Source organism: Curcuma longa, chromosome 3 (genome assembly GCF_044706935.1).
Source record: "Curcuma longa cultivar G26 ecotype Majalengka, Jawa Barat chromosome 3, ITB_CL_G26_1.1, whole genome shotgun sequence".
NCBI classification, from domain to species: Eukaryota; Viridiplantae; Streptophyta; class Magnoliopsida; order Zingiberales; family Zingiberaceae; genus Curcuma; species Curcuma longa.
Genome location: NC_133863.1, coordinates 15,052,267 through 15,067,651, shown reverse-complemented (window position 1 = coordinate 15,067,651; position 15,385 = coordinate 15,052,267). Strand labels below are relative to the sequence as shown.

Below are 15,385 nucleotides of genomic sequence, written 5' to 3'. Positions count from 1 at the left end.
CATACTACATTTTTCTAACGTATCATTTTTCATAATCTATTAAAGCTTGGATTACATTTTCAAACTTCCTAACTAAATTTACTTCAAGTATTTGCATCCCACTTATTTGTATGTACTTATATATTTCAAAACTAATATGGCAAAAATTAAAAGAATGCCTATTATTTTTTTATTGTAAAAAACATCTCATTTCAAAAATATATATATCAAAAAATATACAATCGCTGAAAAAGGAATTTGAGGTGCCTTGATCTTAATCAATTGATGGATGGAGTTGGGCTTTAAGTTTGTTCCTATATTAACAAGTTGACTTTTATTACCGTTTGAATTTTTGTTGTCAGTTCCACTAAACTATAGACTAATAGTCTGGTAAATTTTAGTCATAGTCACAAAGTTATAACTAACTATACATGAAAAAAGAGTTAACAGATGTAAGATCGTAATACAAGCTATGGACATTATGTTAGATTTTTAAAAATAAAAATATATATAAGGATGTATTGGATTGAGAAAACATTTTAGTATCATAGATTTAAGTAGGTATTAATATATGAACCTTAGTGTTTTTTTTTTCTATTTGGACTTGAGATTGATTTGACAACGTTGTTGACGATCCAAAATATGCCACCAATTTTTTCTCGGGGTTCTTTTCTACACGACCAACAATATTTCCAATTCATGGAAACATATAATTAATACATTACGTAATGTAAGAGAACTAGTTTTCCAATTCATGGAAACTAAAGTTAAGTATAATTTTGTTTTCACTGATTCGATACTTCTATTGAAATTAATTTATTTTTAATGATTTTCGACATTAGTTTTTTTTCTGTTGTTTTAGATGGATAAGTGTTTCTTGGGTTTGAATCTGATTCGAACTGATTTTTCTTTTTACTAGTCAATAATTGATGGAGCTTTGGAATGGGCATCATATGGAAGGAGTGTCTCTTTTCTATCGTCCTTAGTATTTCTCTTTTCTACCGTCCAATCCAATCAAGATTTAATCTCAACCATCGTTTATCGCTATCCTATGAAAATCGACGACTCTGGTCCTCTCCTTGCTGCTAACTCAGCCGCACCAATCAAATTCCTCTCGCAAGAGTGACTCAGGGATAAAATCTTGATTTCTCCAGTTGTCTATCTTAAGATATCAAAGTTTTTATCGACATGAGTACAAGCAATGAATTAATAATAATTGAGGACTTCAAGCATCCTAGCGATTAGTGTTTGGAGAAGGGTTGCTGAATAAAACAAAATTACACTGTATCCAGTTGCATCCAGTATTCCCTTGGTTTTCCTGGGAAGACGAATGACATGAATATAGCACACAGACTAAATATGGCCTCGAGCACAAAGCCAAATCCCACAAGGAAACATGTAAACATAACCTGACTGGATTCGGTTGACTTATGAGCAGGATGACACAAAGAAACCTTTCTGGCTGCTCCGTGATATGAAGTCGGAGGTGGAGGAAAACTCGCGCGGTTTTCTACTTTTAAAAAAACACACGTTAACTATGGTATGAACCAGGAGAAAATACAGGTTCAGAGGTTGTACAATAAAAGAAGAACAAGCACCATTAACAACTGATCAGATAAAGAGATATTCCAAGTTTCGTCATCTTGCCCATGAAGCAAAACTAGTGGAGAACACATGTACTCAAGGGAGAATGTAGCAAAGGAATTACCGGCTGGCTGAAAAAGTGCTTCTGCCGAGGCATACTTTAGTTCTCCATTGCACCATTCCTGCATCACAGAAAAAAGCAACTTCAAGAAAAAGCTCTTTAACCAACTTTGGTTATATTATTTCATGCATGTTTAGTCTCAGCTCAATAAGCAACAATTAATAATGAAAAGTTGAACATCTTGTTGCTAGTACAAAATATCACCTCGAGTGTTTTACCGATTGTAACTAGAATGCCACCTGCTGGCAACATGAAAATAGCATAGCCTTCTGGGTGACAGATGCAAAATTCATGGTCATCCCCACAAATGTGGAGACTCAAAGAATCACAATTGTGTGAACTGGTGTTAGTCGACTCCTTTGTGTTACTGCTGCCGTATGGGGATTTTTTGCTTGCTCAGACAGAGGATTGATTGAGCTTTCCTGATTCTTTTGGAGGGTGCTCGACTTGTAACACGCTCAGAAAGAATGATGGCAATGCACTCTGCAACAGTGAACAGCCTTGTGGCAGCAGACTTCATTTCTCCAAAAAGAATATCTCAGCATGTCATTGAAAAATTCGAACCAAAACAAGAAGAATTAGATTTCGGGAGTTTCTTTTGGCAGTAATAAGTTTTTCCTTACCATCCATGGTTGAATTTCCGTTCCAAGGGAAATTTAATCTTTAAACTTCCGTGTGACAAATCTTACATGCAAAATTAACTGGCTCCCAGAATTCAAGCAAAGAATAAAGATCATGTTCTATATGGCTTCTTGCAAAAAGAAAATCAAAACGACGAAGGATTAAGTTCTACATAACTTCTTACGGATTAAGTTCTAAATGATCATAACTTACTTTGCCTTTGGCAAGAGGCTGTTTCTACATAACTTCTTACGAACTCAAAAATAAATTAAAAATATATATATCTGAGGAGAAAATCAATAGAATCCGAGTACATGTGAATCGCATTTTTTTATCCTTGAACTGCAGCCTGGTTATTCAATTTTTATCTAACTGTGTGCATGTGTGTAATTATATATATGTGTGCCTATAGATACATGAAGGGTCAAGTTCTACATAACTTCTTACAAAGTCACAAGTCAACAGAAAAAAGAATATCAGGAAAATGGCTATAAAAATCCAAGAGGAAAATTAAATTTACATCTCATACTTTGACTATTTTAGAAATGTCTCTTGTAATTTCCCTTTTATTAGTTTTTCCACCTACTTGAAGGAACTTCAATCAAATAAAATCGCTACCATTTTAGATTTAAAATATACAGGGATAATTCAACATTAGAGATCCATCGAAGCTCCCAAAAAAAGAGAAGTCAGAATAGAACTTATTTAAAAATCCATCTATCTAAAGAAGCTGCAGTTGGAATTTTTAATGCTGTAAGCCCAAAAGGTTTGATCTCTCAATGTATAGGAAAACCCAATCACAGATTGTTGCTTAATTGCTTGACGTGAGTGCTCTCCAGCCAATGTCATAGCGGAAGAATCCTTCAGGCCAATCAACTGCTTCCACAGCATCATAAACTCTTTCTCTAGCTTCTTCTATATCTTTGCCCCTGGCGGTAACCCCAAGGGCACGACCACCAACAGCAATGAAATTGCCATCTGGGTCTACATCAGTGCCTGCATGAAAGATCTTAACTGCAGGTGAAAGCATTTCTGCCTCTTCAAGGTTTCTTATCTTGGTTCCCTTCTTGTAGGATCCAGGATAACCTTTGCTAGCCATTACGACTACCATTGCTGATCCAGGTGACCACTTTAATGAAACACAACCCAACTCTCCTCTGCAAGCTGCAAGCAAAACTTGTGCCAGATCAGACTCCAAACGCATCATTAGAACCTGTTTATCAAAATAAAAAATAAAAAAAATTGAAGTCACATGTGGCCAACTTGTTAGCTCATGAACCAAAATATAGCCAACGAAATATCATAGGAATTGAACCTTATAAAATGCATGTGATAAACTATCAGTTATGTTTAGTTGGCAGAACATTGTCTTTAAAAAATAAATAGAGTTCAGCACCTTAGCAATGATCGTTCTAATATAATATGGATAGGTAGATATGAATTGAAATTTATATGACAAAAATGTTTTCCTAAATATTTTGCTTCAACTATCAGTTATGTTTAGTTGCCAGAACATTGTTTCAGCCATCTCGAATCTTTAAAAAATAAATAGAGCTCAGCACCTTAGCAATGATTTCTCTTTCTAATAATATGGATAGGTAGACATGAATTGACGTTTATAAGACAAGAATGTTTTCCTAAATATTTTGCTTCAAATACAACAATACTAACCTGACATTCTGGATCCCCAAAACGCACATTGTACTCGATGAGTTTAGGCATTCCTGTTTTTTTCTCAATCATGAGTCCAGCATAAAGTACCCCAATAAATTTGTGGCCCTCAGCTTCCATTCCCTTCACTGTTGGAAGGATTATTGAATCCATAACAACAGACTGGAGCTCTTTTGTGAGTATTGGTGCAGGGGAGTATGCACCCATTCCACCTGTATTTGGTCCAGTATCACCATCTCCAACCCTTTTGTGATCCTGGGCAGATTCAAGAGGTATAGCAGTCTCACCATCTACAAGCGCAAAGAAAGAAGCTTCCTCTCCTTCAAGAAATTCTTCTATGATAACTTGTGAACCAGCAGAACCAAATGCACCATCAACAAGTATAGAATCGATGGCTTCATATGCCTCCTCTAAACTCATGGCCACAATCACTCCCTTCCCAGCAGCCAACCCATCTGCCTTCACAACAATAGGTGCGCCTTGCTCCTTTACATATTGTTTTGCAAAGGAAGGATTGATAAAAGTTTGATACTGTATGGATGAGCAAACATGTTAATTAAAAAATCAGCAGGTAGAAAGATCTAAATTGGCAGAGAAACTAATTCTCATCAACGATGAGAGAAATTCCTTGCTTTTATTTCAACAGGAAAAAATTGCTTGATCTTCTTTTAGGACGAAATTAGAGACACAGAGATAACAGTTAAAAATTTTAAAATCAGCTCTATGTACGTAAAAATTCTGTCCCTACCCTCAATGCACACTTTTTTTTAAGAAAAAAGAAATTTAGCACATGTCATACAGAGATGTATTTATATAATTAAAAAAAATGAACATAGGGAACAGAAAATGAGATATTTCAAAAATAACAAATTAGGATTTTCATAAGCATATGAGAATAAATGGTTAATAAACCTTTGCCGTAGGAATGTCATATTTATCACATAACTTCTTCATGAAATCTTTCGATCCTTCTAGTGCTGCAGCTTTTGCTGATGGGCCAAAAGTAGGGATCCCAGCCTTGACAAGATCATCAGAGAGACCAGCCACTAGAGGAGCTTCAGGACCAACAACCACCAATCCAACACCCCACATTTGGCAAAAGGAGATCACAGCTTTGCTATCAAGAATGTTTAGGTCTGGTATGCAGGTGGCATTCCCAGACTGAGAAATTCCAGCATTACCTGGGGCACAGAAAACTACATCACAGGATGGAGATCGCTGCAAGGCATAGCAAAGTGCATGTTCCCTTCCACCACCACCAACGACCAGAACCACCACTCTTTCCTCTAACCAAGAAATATAAATTTAAGTAAGATTCAATCTTCTGAAATATAAAGCAAGATAAATGCTATGAGTACAAATAAAATAACATGAATGAGAAAATGGTTCAACATAAATTCAAAATAACCAGCAACAAGTCAAATCACATGCATAACTGACTTATGTTAACCAGAAAACTGGAAAAATATTGATAATTTCGAAATAAATAGTCGGACATTATTGACTGTGATAACTTGTGCATGTATATATATGGGGTAACTATTCACTATTCTACATCTTTCACTGAAATGATAGCAAGTGGAGGTGGCTCTTTGCTATATCTTCCTTAATGATTTGCTCATTTTAGTCCCAGACAGAGATAGCTCATCGCTGAAATTCCTTGATTACTTAGTAATAACTGCAAGAATTATGTCTACAAGATTTGTGGTATAAATGGCATCAAATGGGAATACTTGTCGTACTGGCACTAGAACTACATGGTCGGAAGCACTAAATCTGGTTATAAATGTGATTTTGAAATTGTTTCACTCGATTGATTAACTAAGCAATACTATAACGTGTTGGCGTTAAGTAACTTACAGATAATGAGATCAAAACCAAAGTCACATAAGATATTCCAGAGAAGCAAGTTTGACTGGTACAGTAACTAGTTCAACCAGAAGGGAAAATTTTGCTATTAGGACGGACCAGTTCACTACGCAAAAAATTTTCCTTAAAACTCAAATACATGGTCAATGTAACAAATTAACCTCGTTTCAGAAAAAACATAAGCATGGGCAAAAAAAATTGCAGTTTTTCACCGAAACAATTCGACTTCCGTTGCCACCGCGCACAGGATATATCATCAGATTCATCAGAAACTGAAGCCCTAACGACGAATTTCCACCGAGACAACGATGGCGACCCTCGAGCACAACCGGTGGTGGAGGCAAATATGGCACCCCAAGCCGGATAACTCCAAAAGCATAGCGAATAAGTTGAACCACGGCAAAAAAGATGCCGAACAGGTTCTCGGTTCAGAAACCTCAACGAGCTCCCAATATTACAAGCAGTGGAAGCCATAGATTGCTCAATAAAAGAAGATAGAGACGCCCAAACCCTAACGCTATGTTTGGATCGGGGTGGTAACGGAAGGGGGAGGGAAAAGGGATGGGAGGGAAAAGCGAGGGGATTTATGTTTTTTTTTAAGAAGGTTTATTAATATAACATGTATTATTTTATTTTTAAAAAATAAAAATTAATATTTTAAAATAGGGATAAAATTGAAATAAAATATTTTAAATTCTTTTTTCTCCTTCTTTACATTTTAAATCGAATTCCAAATCGGACCGAACGAAATTATAACGATTTATAAGCATGCAAGGATAAAATTTATCCTTCTCTCCCCTTTTCCCTCTTAAATTCGCTCTATTTCAAACAAGAGTTAATTTTTTTTATTTATTTATATTTTTTCCTTCTCTTCTTTCACTCCTCTCAAACAGAGCGTAAGTATTTCTGCTAATTGATGTCAAATTTATTTCTTTATTTAAATGTCAAAAGGTCAAAAAAAAAAACTTTGAAAGTTACTATTGTTTATTAAAAAATATAATTCTTGAAAGTATAAGTTTTGTTTGAGAAGAGTTTAAATTTAGCTAGAAGAGATTTGATATATATGATAGGAGTTTAATTAATTAAGTTATTTATTAAATTTATAATTTGATTATTAGACATCTTAGGTAAGCATGCTTTAGGTAATTCTTTTTATGACAAGACGCGGACGCCAAAGAATTTACTTTTTTTCAAAAAAGCATTTTGTTTATTAATTTATTCCTACTAAAGCACGTCTAGTTTTGCTAGTTTTTAAAATACAAATTGATTTACAAATTTTAAATTAACACCCATTGATTTAAAGCTATCAACCTTTTCCAAAATTTGATCATTGCAATATGGCTCCAAGCATGATTTGCAAATTAAACTATACCTACTTTAAAAATCTAATCTCAGATTAATATTATTCATGTATTTGAGATAATCATATATCAATTTACTTTTGGTCCAAAAATCAACATATGCAATGAAATTAAAAAAAAACGAATTAACCTGACTTATCCCCACTTTGCTTACTCAACAAATTCGAGAAACACGAGTTCTTTAGTAAATTTGAGACTCACCCTGTTACTCATGCCTTGATTTTCTTTAAACTGTGAATTAGAGTTATTCTCTACTAAATTCTAAGTTTATTAGGAAGAATATCATATGTATTATAGGACATAGTCTCCTCGACTCCCTTACTGATTTGATTATCCCGATTTCAGAGGACACAATCTCCTCGACTCCCTCACTGACTCAGTCGCCCAAACTCTAGAGAACACAACATCCTCAATCACCCCGACTCTAAAAAACACAGTCTCCTTAATTCTTTCATCGACTCATCCACTCTGATTCCAAAAGATGCAAATTTCACGATTCCTTCACAACCTAGTCACCTTACAGGGGCCTACATTACTGCGAATATTCTTGAGTATAACACTACAAACGAGCGTAAGAATAATAATATGAGTGTCTGACTTGGTCTCCTAGATGCTCTCCTATATACATGTGATATGCAATGAATGAAGAAGCAGGTAGTGACTATCAGATCTGATTTCTCAAGATTGTGGGGAGATACTCTTTCTAAACGAATATATAAACCTAGAAGAAAGAACGCAGAAGGAGAGAGGTGATTCTGTTTTCCTTCTTCTTCCTCCATTATTCTGTTGTTTTCACTTTTCCTAAGCCATAATTTAAGCGTCGGAGTGGTCACATCGAACTCCATCACCCTCATTTTAACTCTTATTGGAGTATTATATGTATCTTTGCGTCTTCCATCTTTCTAGGACCTTCAACATTGTCATCTCCATTGTTCTATCTTATTGATTCATTAGACTGTGATTTTAGTCAAGAACAAAATTGACACCATCTATGAAAAATAATTCTTTCACCTAAATTGAGACGCTAAGATGGTGGAATAGGAAAAAACTATCGGAGGTCCTGGCATTGCAGGAAACGTAGCTCGTGGTGAAGTTATTACCATGTCACAAGAAGATTTCCTAGCATCGATGTGCAAAGCAGTGCAACAACTTTTGTAGAGACTCCCTCCTATAAACCTAGCCTTGGAAGTATCTAATGCCTTGGTTGAGGTGCCCCTTCTCCTTAATCGAATGCCCGTTGATTCAATTGGACCTCTCCCCGTTGTCTTCACTAAACAACGAAGTAAAGTTATAGCCCCGCCTGAGAAGCATTTTGAGAAATTCATGATCGAAGAAACTCCACCACTAAACAAAGGCAAAGACAAAGAACCAATACCCGATAAAGCCACACCTTTCTCCACTCAAATCTTGAATGATGAACTACCTAAAAATTTTCGAGTACCGTATAATGGATCAACTGATCTTGAAGCTCATTTGGGCTTAGGGTGTCAAAAATGGACCCAACCCAATTCGGAAAAAAATCAAGTTAGGGTTGAGGGTTTTCGGGTTTAGGTTAGGTTCAGAGTTTTGGATTGGATTAAATTCGGATCGGATTCTATTAGATTTGGATCGAGTTCGTGTTGACCCGGATTAATCTAGATTTAGGGTTTACAAAAAAATTTTGAGGGTTAAATCAAATTATATTTTTAAAATTAAGATGTTTTATATAATATTAGTATGACAATGATAAAATATTGAAATAAAAATGAAGAATTATTAAAAAAATAGTTAATTTTTTTTTTGCATTATTCAAGGTTTTCGGGTTGGTCAGGTTATACGGGTTCGGATTTAAGATTTCGAGTTGAATTCGAGTTTGGGTTGGGTTCGAGTTGAAATTTTTTAATAATATTTTATTTTAACCTGATTCAAACCCACCTAACTAACCCGAATTGATGCCCCTATTTGGGCCGGTTCGAGAAGAATGCGATGTTGCATCATTATACAGATCATGTCGAATATAGGATTTTCTTAACAACTCTATCCGGCTCTACTCATCGGTGGTTCGATCGATTGTCATTTTCGTCAATCCACACCTTCACTGATGTCCATGGATGTGTCTTCGGGCATCTCCGATGTACTCATTAATGCTTTCTCTTAATGACTGCAAAATAGAGATCTCTTTCGACCTTTGGTGATGGATCTCCTGACGACTTTTGATTTCCTTTTTCTGAATCATGCTCAGAAGTAAATTAACGTGGAAGAAACTCAAGTTGCAAGAAATAAAGAAGTTTTAGCGTCAGTAGTTGTGCTTGTTCGACCTAAACAAAAGGGTCCCCCTCCGCCTATTCGACACAAAGAAGTAGTCCATCACCAATATGCTTCGGTCCCAGTTGGGATATGGACAGTGCAAACTGTGAAGCCAACCCTAATTCTTGACTTGACATTGCACAGGCCGAATGGAGGGGAGCGATATTGTATCTTCCATCGCTCTCGTTATATTTTACTCATGAATGCTGACAGTATGCATATGAGATCCGTCGGGGTAGAAATGCGGAACCCTGAGTCAACACTCGAAAAGAGTCGCCACGCCAATCAGTCCATCAGCAAAGAGATACGTCTCCCTAAAGAAGATTTCGATCCCGAGAGCTAACCTGGCATCACCCTACTACTAGCATCGATAATATCAAAGGAGACCCTCCATGTCGAGGAGATATTAATATGATAACAGAAGATTCAACTGATGAAAATTCGCATCGAGCTCGCAAGACTCACACTCGAAGCCTCGAAAGTTATGCAATCAGCGTCAAATCTAGGATAGAGTCCTAAAGAAAAGCAAGGACGGAATTAGCCCAAGTACAAAGTAGGGTCTTGCGTGGTCGAGATAGAGGATAGAGCAACGCCTTAGCCATGAAGGGTTCACGGGATAAGAGTAGCTACTGCAAATGCAAAACAGCGTGTACAGTTTGCCCAGGGAAAACAGAATATAGCTGCTGGTGTTGAATGGTACTGTCCCGGGGCGAGACAGTTTGAATTCAAGCAAGAAATCCCTCTCCCTCCTGGGCGGTCTGCCAATGGTTATGTTGGCTGGCGTTTCGACTTTTCTTCTCTCTTGGAGATCCAGGCCTTGTCTTCTAGCCGGGCTCAGGAGGAGGACTCTCGGGATTTTGCGGCTCGTTTTAATGGAATGAGTATCTGTGCCTCTGTTAGCTCCTTGATTTGATACTAGCACTTGAGAGCAAAAGGTAGCCTCTTCTTTTGATGATGATCTGAGGCACCCTTCAAGGTAGCAATGACGCAGGGTGTCTTCCCCAGCACTAATAGAACATCAGCAAATGGCAACACTGCCGTGTCCCGGCCCAAAATGAGCTTGAAGTCGTCCATCGGTACAGCTGTTAGGTTGGTCTTCGTCTCCAACGGGTCAACCTTGATGGGCACGGACTTCGCAACTCCAGCTATCGGTTGGGCAGCAGAATTGATAGCTTTGACTCGACCCAAGGAGATTTCTCAAGCGGGAGAGCCAACCGCTCTGCCTCTGAGCAAGCAAGATAGTTGTGGCCCGTGTGGATCATTGCGCCCTAAAATAAATAAAATCAATGATCAAAAAGTCGATGTGTTCGAGGGAATTTACTTTTATATTAGGCCCGAAACTGCTCTTCGTGGCTATATCTGTTTTCAATCTCTTGAGTTAGATCCTCCAAAAACTGTTAATTGTCTACATTCATCATCAAGCGAGATCAAAGACAAAAGAAAAACAAAAAAGAGTTCTTTATAAGTTGAAGGATAGGAGCCTGAAGGTACTACGCCTTCAACACGGAGACCATGGTTTCTATGTTTTCTTTCGTGTGGGGTTTTGATAGAAGGCTCGCTCCTGAGATCGCTGGTTCTTTAACTTGTTGTTGTATTGCCCTCTTGAATCAGTTGAAGAAAGTGGGACGAGACGCACGCCGAAAGGCCCATTAGGATGATGCCAAATAAAGGGATTGAACCGAGTGACAACGACGTCTCGAGCGATAGCTAAGTGTACTTTCACTACATTTATCAGTACAGTTACGGGACTCAGAGCTAGTAGTAAGGGAGTTAGGCTAAGCAAATCAGGGCATACTAGCAGGCTTGGCTTACTTGTTTGCTTGCTCATCGTTCTTCTATCTTGCCTTTGATTCTTTTCTTTCCTGATTGCGGGGCTGGGCTAGCAGGTTAGGAAGTCAAATCACAGGTTAATAAGAAGATAAAGTCATATAGAGAAGACGAATCGGAAGAATCTGATGAAGCTTCAAGTCCTTCTTCCATTAGTGATGAGTCAAGGATTGAAGAAAGTCCGTCTTTCCTTGTTCCAGAATCGGCACCCATAGAAGAAATCTCCTTGAGAACTTCTATCAGCTTTGGTTAGTTATTAAGAATAAATATTGCTTTAAAACTCGTGTAATAAAATGAGCATTTAAGAAAGCGTGAGACAGACTAACAATTCTGTGATGGGAAGATTTTGAAGTTGTATTTTTAAGAATTGTCTATTAGGAGATTGCAAAAAGCTAATAGGCAGAACAATCTTTCTTTCTTCTCATATCATCTCATTTTTATGAGATAGCTAGATTAATCTTGCCCTTTAAGTAACTAGAAAATAACTCGCTTCTTGTCATCCTCCTGATGCATGCTATCCATAATTGTCTCATAAAATGCATCCAATTCAGGTGATATCAGTAATTTCAACACCATCGCATCTGCATCTGCATCTGTCTTGTCATATGCGATCGCTTCGGAGGTTGAAGAATGTATGATCCCCCCATACAAATTCGCTTTTAGGAGAAGCATAAAGGTCACCATGTTGCTGGTGCTGGACAATATTATTGGTGTTGGGGGAGATACCAAAAAGAGGTAGCGAGTTATTGTTGGGAAATACCGAATCCAACACAAAGGGCAAGCTGATCACTGAAGTGCTACAACAGGTGTGCGACATCGCATAAACTACTCGATACTTTGGGGGATACACATTATTATCTTCTTGTTGCACCGTCTTCCTTGCTCGGCAACCTTGTTCTTTGCTATATGTGCACCTGAAGTAGCTCCTGCACATATAGCCACAGGTTCAGAAGTACACTACTGAAACTAAATTATTGTGTGTGTGTGTGTGTATGTCGATATGAACCTTTGATGTTTGGAGCCTTGGATGGGTTTCTGTCCATATTTCCTCCATTGATGTCCATCTTCATAGGGGACTGATGTAACTATCGAACAAGAATCCTCCTCCTTCCTGCGCGAATCGATTAAACCCTGATTTGGGTGGCTAACTAATAAAATACTAATAATAACAAGTATGCAAATAATGCAAGGAAAGACAAAGATCGCTGATTTGATAATACATACATATGAACAACTGAGATATGAGATGAGAATTAAAAAAAGGATTCCTATATTTTGGCTTCTATATGTATTGAGAAACTAAGACTAGATTTTAATTTCATCTAATAGATTGAATGCTTCTATTGTAATACCTATATGGCTATATCTTATTATGATCATGATTCCCAAATAAGTAGATAGCTATTTTTAGGAACACCAACCCTACTTACCTTCTCTTGGTATCTTTAGGGGGCCAGCTTTTATAGCCACCCTCCAGCTTCAGCTGCTTCTTCCTACTCTTCTCGTCGGAGCTCCGACTCTGATCGTTGTTATCGGCGTCGGTGTCGAACGGGGACGCCGGAGAGCTGCAAGCACTGAGCCTGTCGAGGGCGGAGGCATAGCATCTGATCATCTCGCTCATGTGGGCTCTGGCAAACTCCGACCAGCCGCCGGCGTCTGGAAGCAACGGCAGCAGCACGGCCTGAAGCTGTCCCGTCAGCTCCTGAGCTCGACTGATGTCTTGGATCACCGTCCAGTGCTCATCGCCACTGCCCATCTCACTCCTCTTCCAACTCATGTCTTGAGTGGAATTTGAGATCTGGAACAACTGGAATTTGAGATCCTCCAAGGTCTCAGAATGTTTGTTTATATAGCGATGGTTGGTTTCGTAGTTTTGAATTCAATTGGATATTTATATTATTAAATTAATTAATTAAAATAATATTTTGACCGAAAATAAATAATTAAATTGGATAAACAGCGCGTATGGAAAGTTCAATAACGCGGTTGCAAGAGCCTGGCGTACGATGCAACAGCAAGTATTTTTTAATTAAATATTCATGGATCAATTTCATATATTATGGATTAATTTTTTAATAAAAAAATGTTTTTAGAATGTTAGGTATGGAAGGATATGTATTTGTGTTTCTTGATTTATTCATGAAAAAATTTTATGAAACCGAGATTAAAAAAAACACGGTTGCCGGATGACCGACAGGTAGGGTGATGACCGTGTTGTCGTGGGATGGTTTCATTTTGCCCCTCAGAATATTTTTTTATTTATCAGAATTTTCCATTCAAAATTATCAATTTCATTGTGCAACCAATCTTACTTTGATTAATTTGGTATCATATGAACAATGCATCGTACTTTGACATATTTGTTAAAATCATGTGGTCCTTGCCGCTAATACTTATATAAAATGAAAATAAGAAATTAAATACTTTTATATTATAGAAGTAGCATGATTACACTATAATTAGTCATGGTGGATTATTTGACTTATTTGTTAATTCTAGTTTAATTGGGTTCAAGGTCAGACGCACGCGCGAACACACCAGAAGCTTCGCTGAATTCTAATCTTTGATCAGGATTAGTCAACCTCGAATCTAATAATCAAACCTTAACTTTATTTGATTGCCTACGCCTGAACTAATATATTTTTATCTTTAATTTCCTAAATAAAAAGAAAGAAATCCTAGTGATCACGACAAGACGTACATAAATTCTCCTTATGATCAATAAGAGATATTAATAAGCAATACTAATGCATTAATTAGTCTAATCAACAGGCAAGTGGGTGGCAATAAATATGTGTTTCTTTATATATATATATATATTAGTCAAAAGCCGCGTGAGCTAAATCCTATAAACAAATAAACAAATTGATTACATTTATTATTGCTACTTGTACCATATATGTGCCCATGAGCTTGTTTTCTACAAGAATAACTCGCCATTAAGAATTAACATAGATATTTATAGTGCAGTCTTTGGGTAATTAAACAGACGCGTAAAAGAAGTCGAAAGCAATAGTTGTCATATCAGTTTTCGTAGAGCTCTTAAACGGGCTAATTCATGATGGGTGGATCAATTCATGATGGATCCATCGTATAGTGGAGTGGGATAGACTGACCCATTAATTTGGCGGATTGAAAAATCTTCAATCCAATCTAACTAAAGGCAGACTGCAGGTTAGGCGAGCCAACCCATGGACTTGTTAAAACATAAAAAATATTGAAAATATAAAAAATTTAAATTTAAATTGATTAAGTTGAAATTTTTAAGTTTGAATTATAATTTTTAAACTTGAATTGAATTGTAATTTAAATGAATCAAAACCACTAATGTAATTTTAAATTTTAAAATAAATAAATAAACTTTCTTAACCCGCAGACTAACTTATACGGGTCACAGGACTAGGCGGGCCAATCCATTTGAATCTATCTTAAAATGGATTGATAAAATTTCAATCCAACTCGACTAAATTATTTGACGAGGCAGGCTAATCCAAATTGATGGCTATAATTTTCAGCTATAAATGGGAATTCAAATTCATTATATTATTAGTATTAAAAGCAATTTAGTTTTCTTATTTTTGCTATCTTGTGATGCAAGCTATAAAATAATTAAATTAGATTGAAAGACTGGCCTTATACGACCCATTTGGTGGTGCGTACAGATTAGAGGTGGACAAGTTTGAACTAGCATTTTAAAAAAAATGATAAATCCTAGTCAGTCTCATGAACTCAATCTCTGAGGATGGTCAACCCGGTCCCATGAAAGTTTCCCACCGACCACGAGGGTAAATCGGGAAGCGCATATGGCGGCCAATCCAGATGCCCAATATCCTTTGATTGTGTTCGTAGTTGGGGATCGAACCGTGGGTCCCTGTTGAACTAGCATTTTTAAAACTTAGATTTGATTTGTTGGTTAATCAATGATTGTTAAATCCATCTAAGTCAAATAGCAAATGATTGCCATGCATCGAGAGGAAAACAGTGGAAATGAGAATGAAAATGTTATTAATAGTTATTACCTCTCATAAAAATTTATTGGTCTACTTACCCTTGTGATATAAGACTA

The 15,385-nt window shown here is 36.8% G+C and overlaps 1 protein-coding gene and 2 pseudogenes across 1 annotated transcript; all 3 read right to left on the bottom strand.

The window, feature by feature from the left end:
• Window positions 1–1,514: 1,514 nt before the first annotated feature.
• Window positions 1,515–2,204, bottom strand: LOC141823757 (uncharacterized; annotated as a pseudogene).
• Window positions 2,205–2,926: 722 nt separating this feature from the next.
• Window positions 2,927–6,366, bottom strand: LOC141825385 (phosphoribosylamine--glycine ligase-like). The gene is given in 5 exon segments (XM_074712769.1): window positions 2,927–3,131; window positions 3,134–3,518; window positions 3,977–4,507; window positions 4,889–5,262; window positions 6,058–6,366. Coding segments are annotated over 5 exon segments (1,581 nt in total). The 5' UTR covers window positions 6,320–6,366; the 3' UTR covers window positions 2,927–3,102.
• A 5,298-nt stretch (window positions 6,367–11,664) lies between these two features.
• On the bottom strand, window positions 11,665–13,109 carry LOC141825745 (transcription factor WRKY45-1-like; annotated as a pseudogene).
• Between the last annotated feature and the right edge of the window lie 2,276 nt (window positions 13,110–15,385).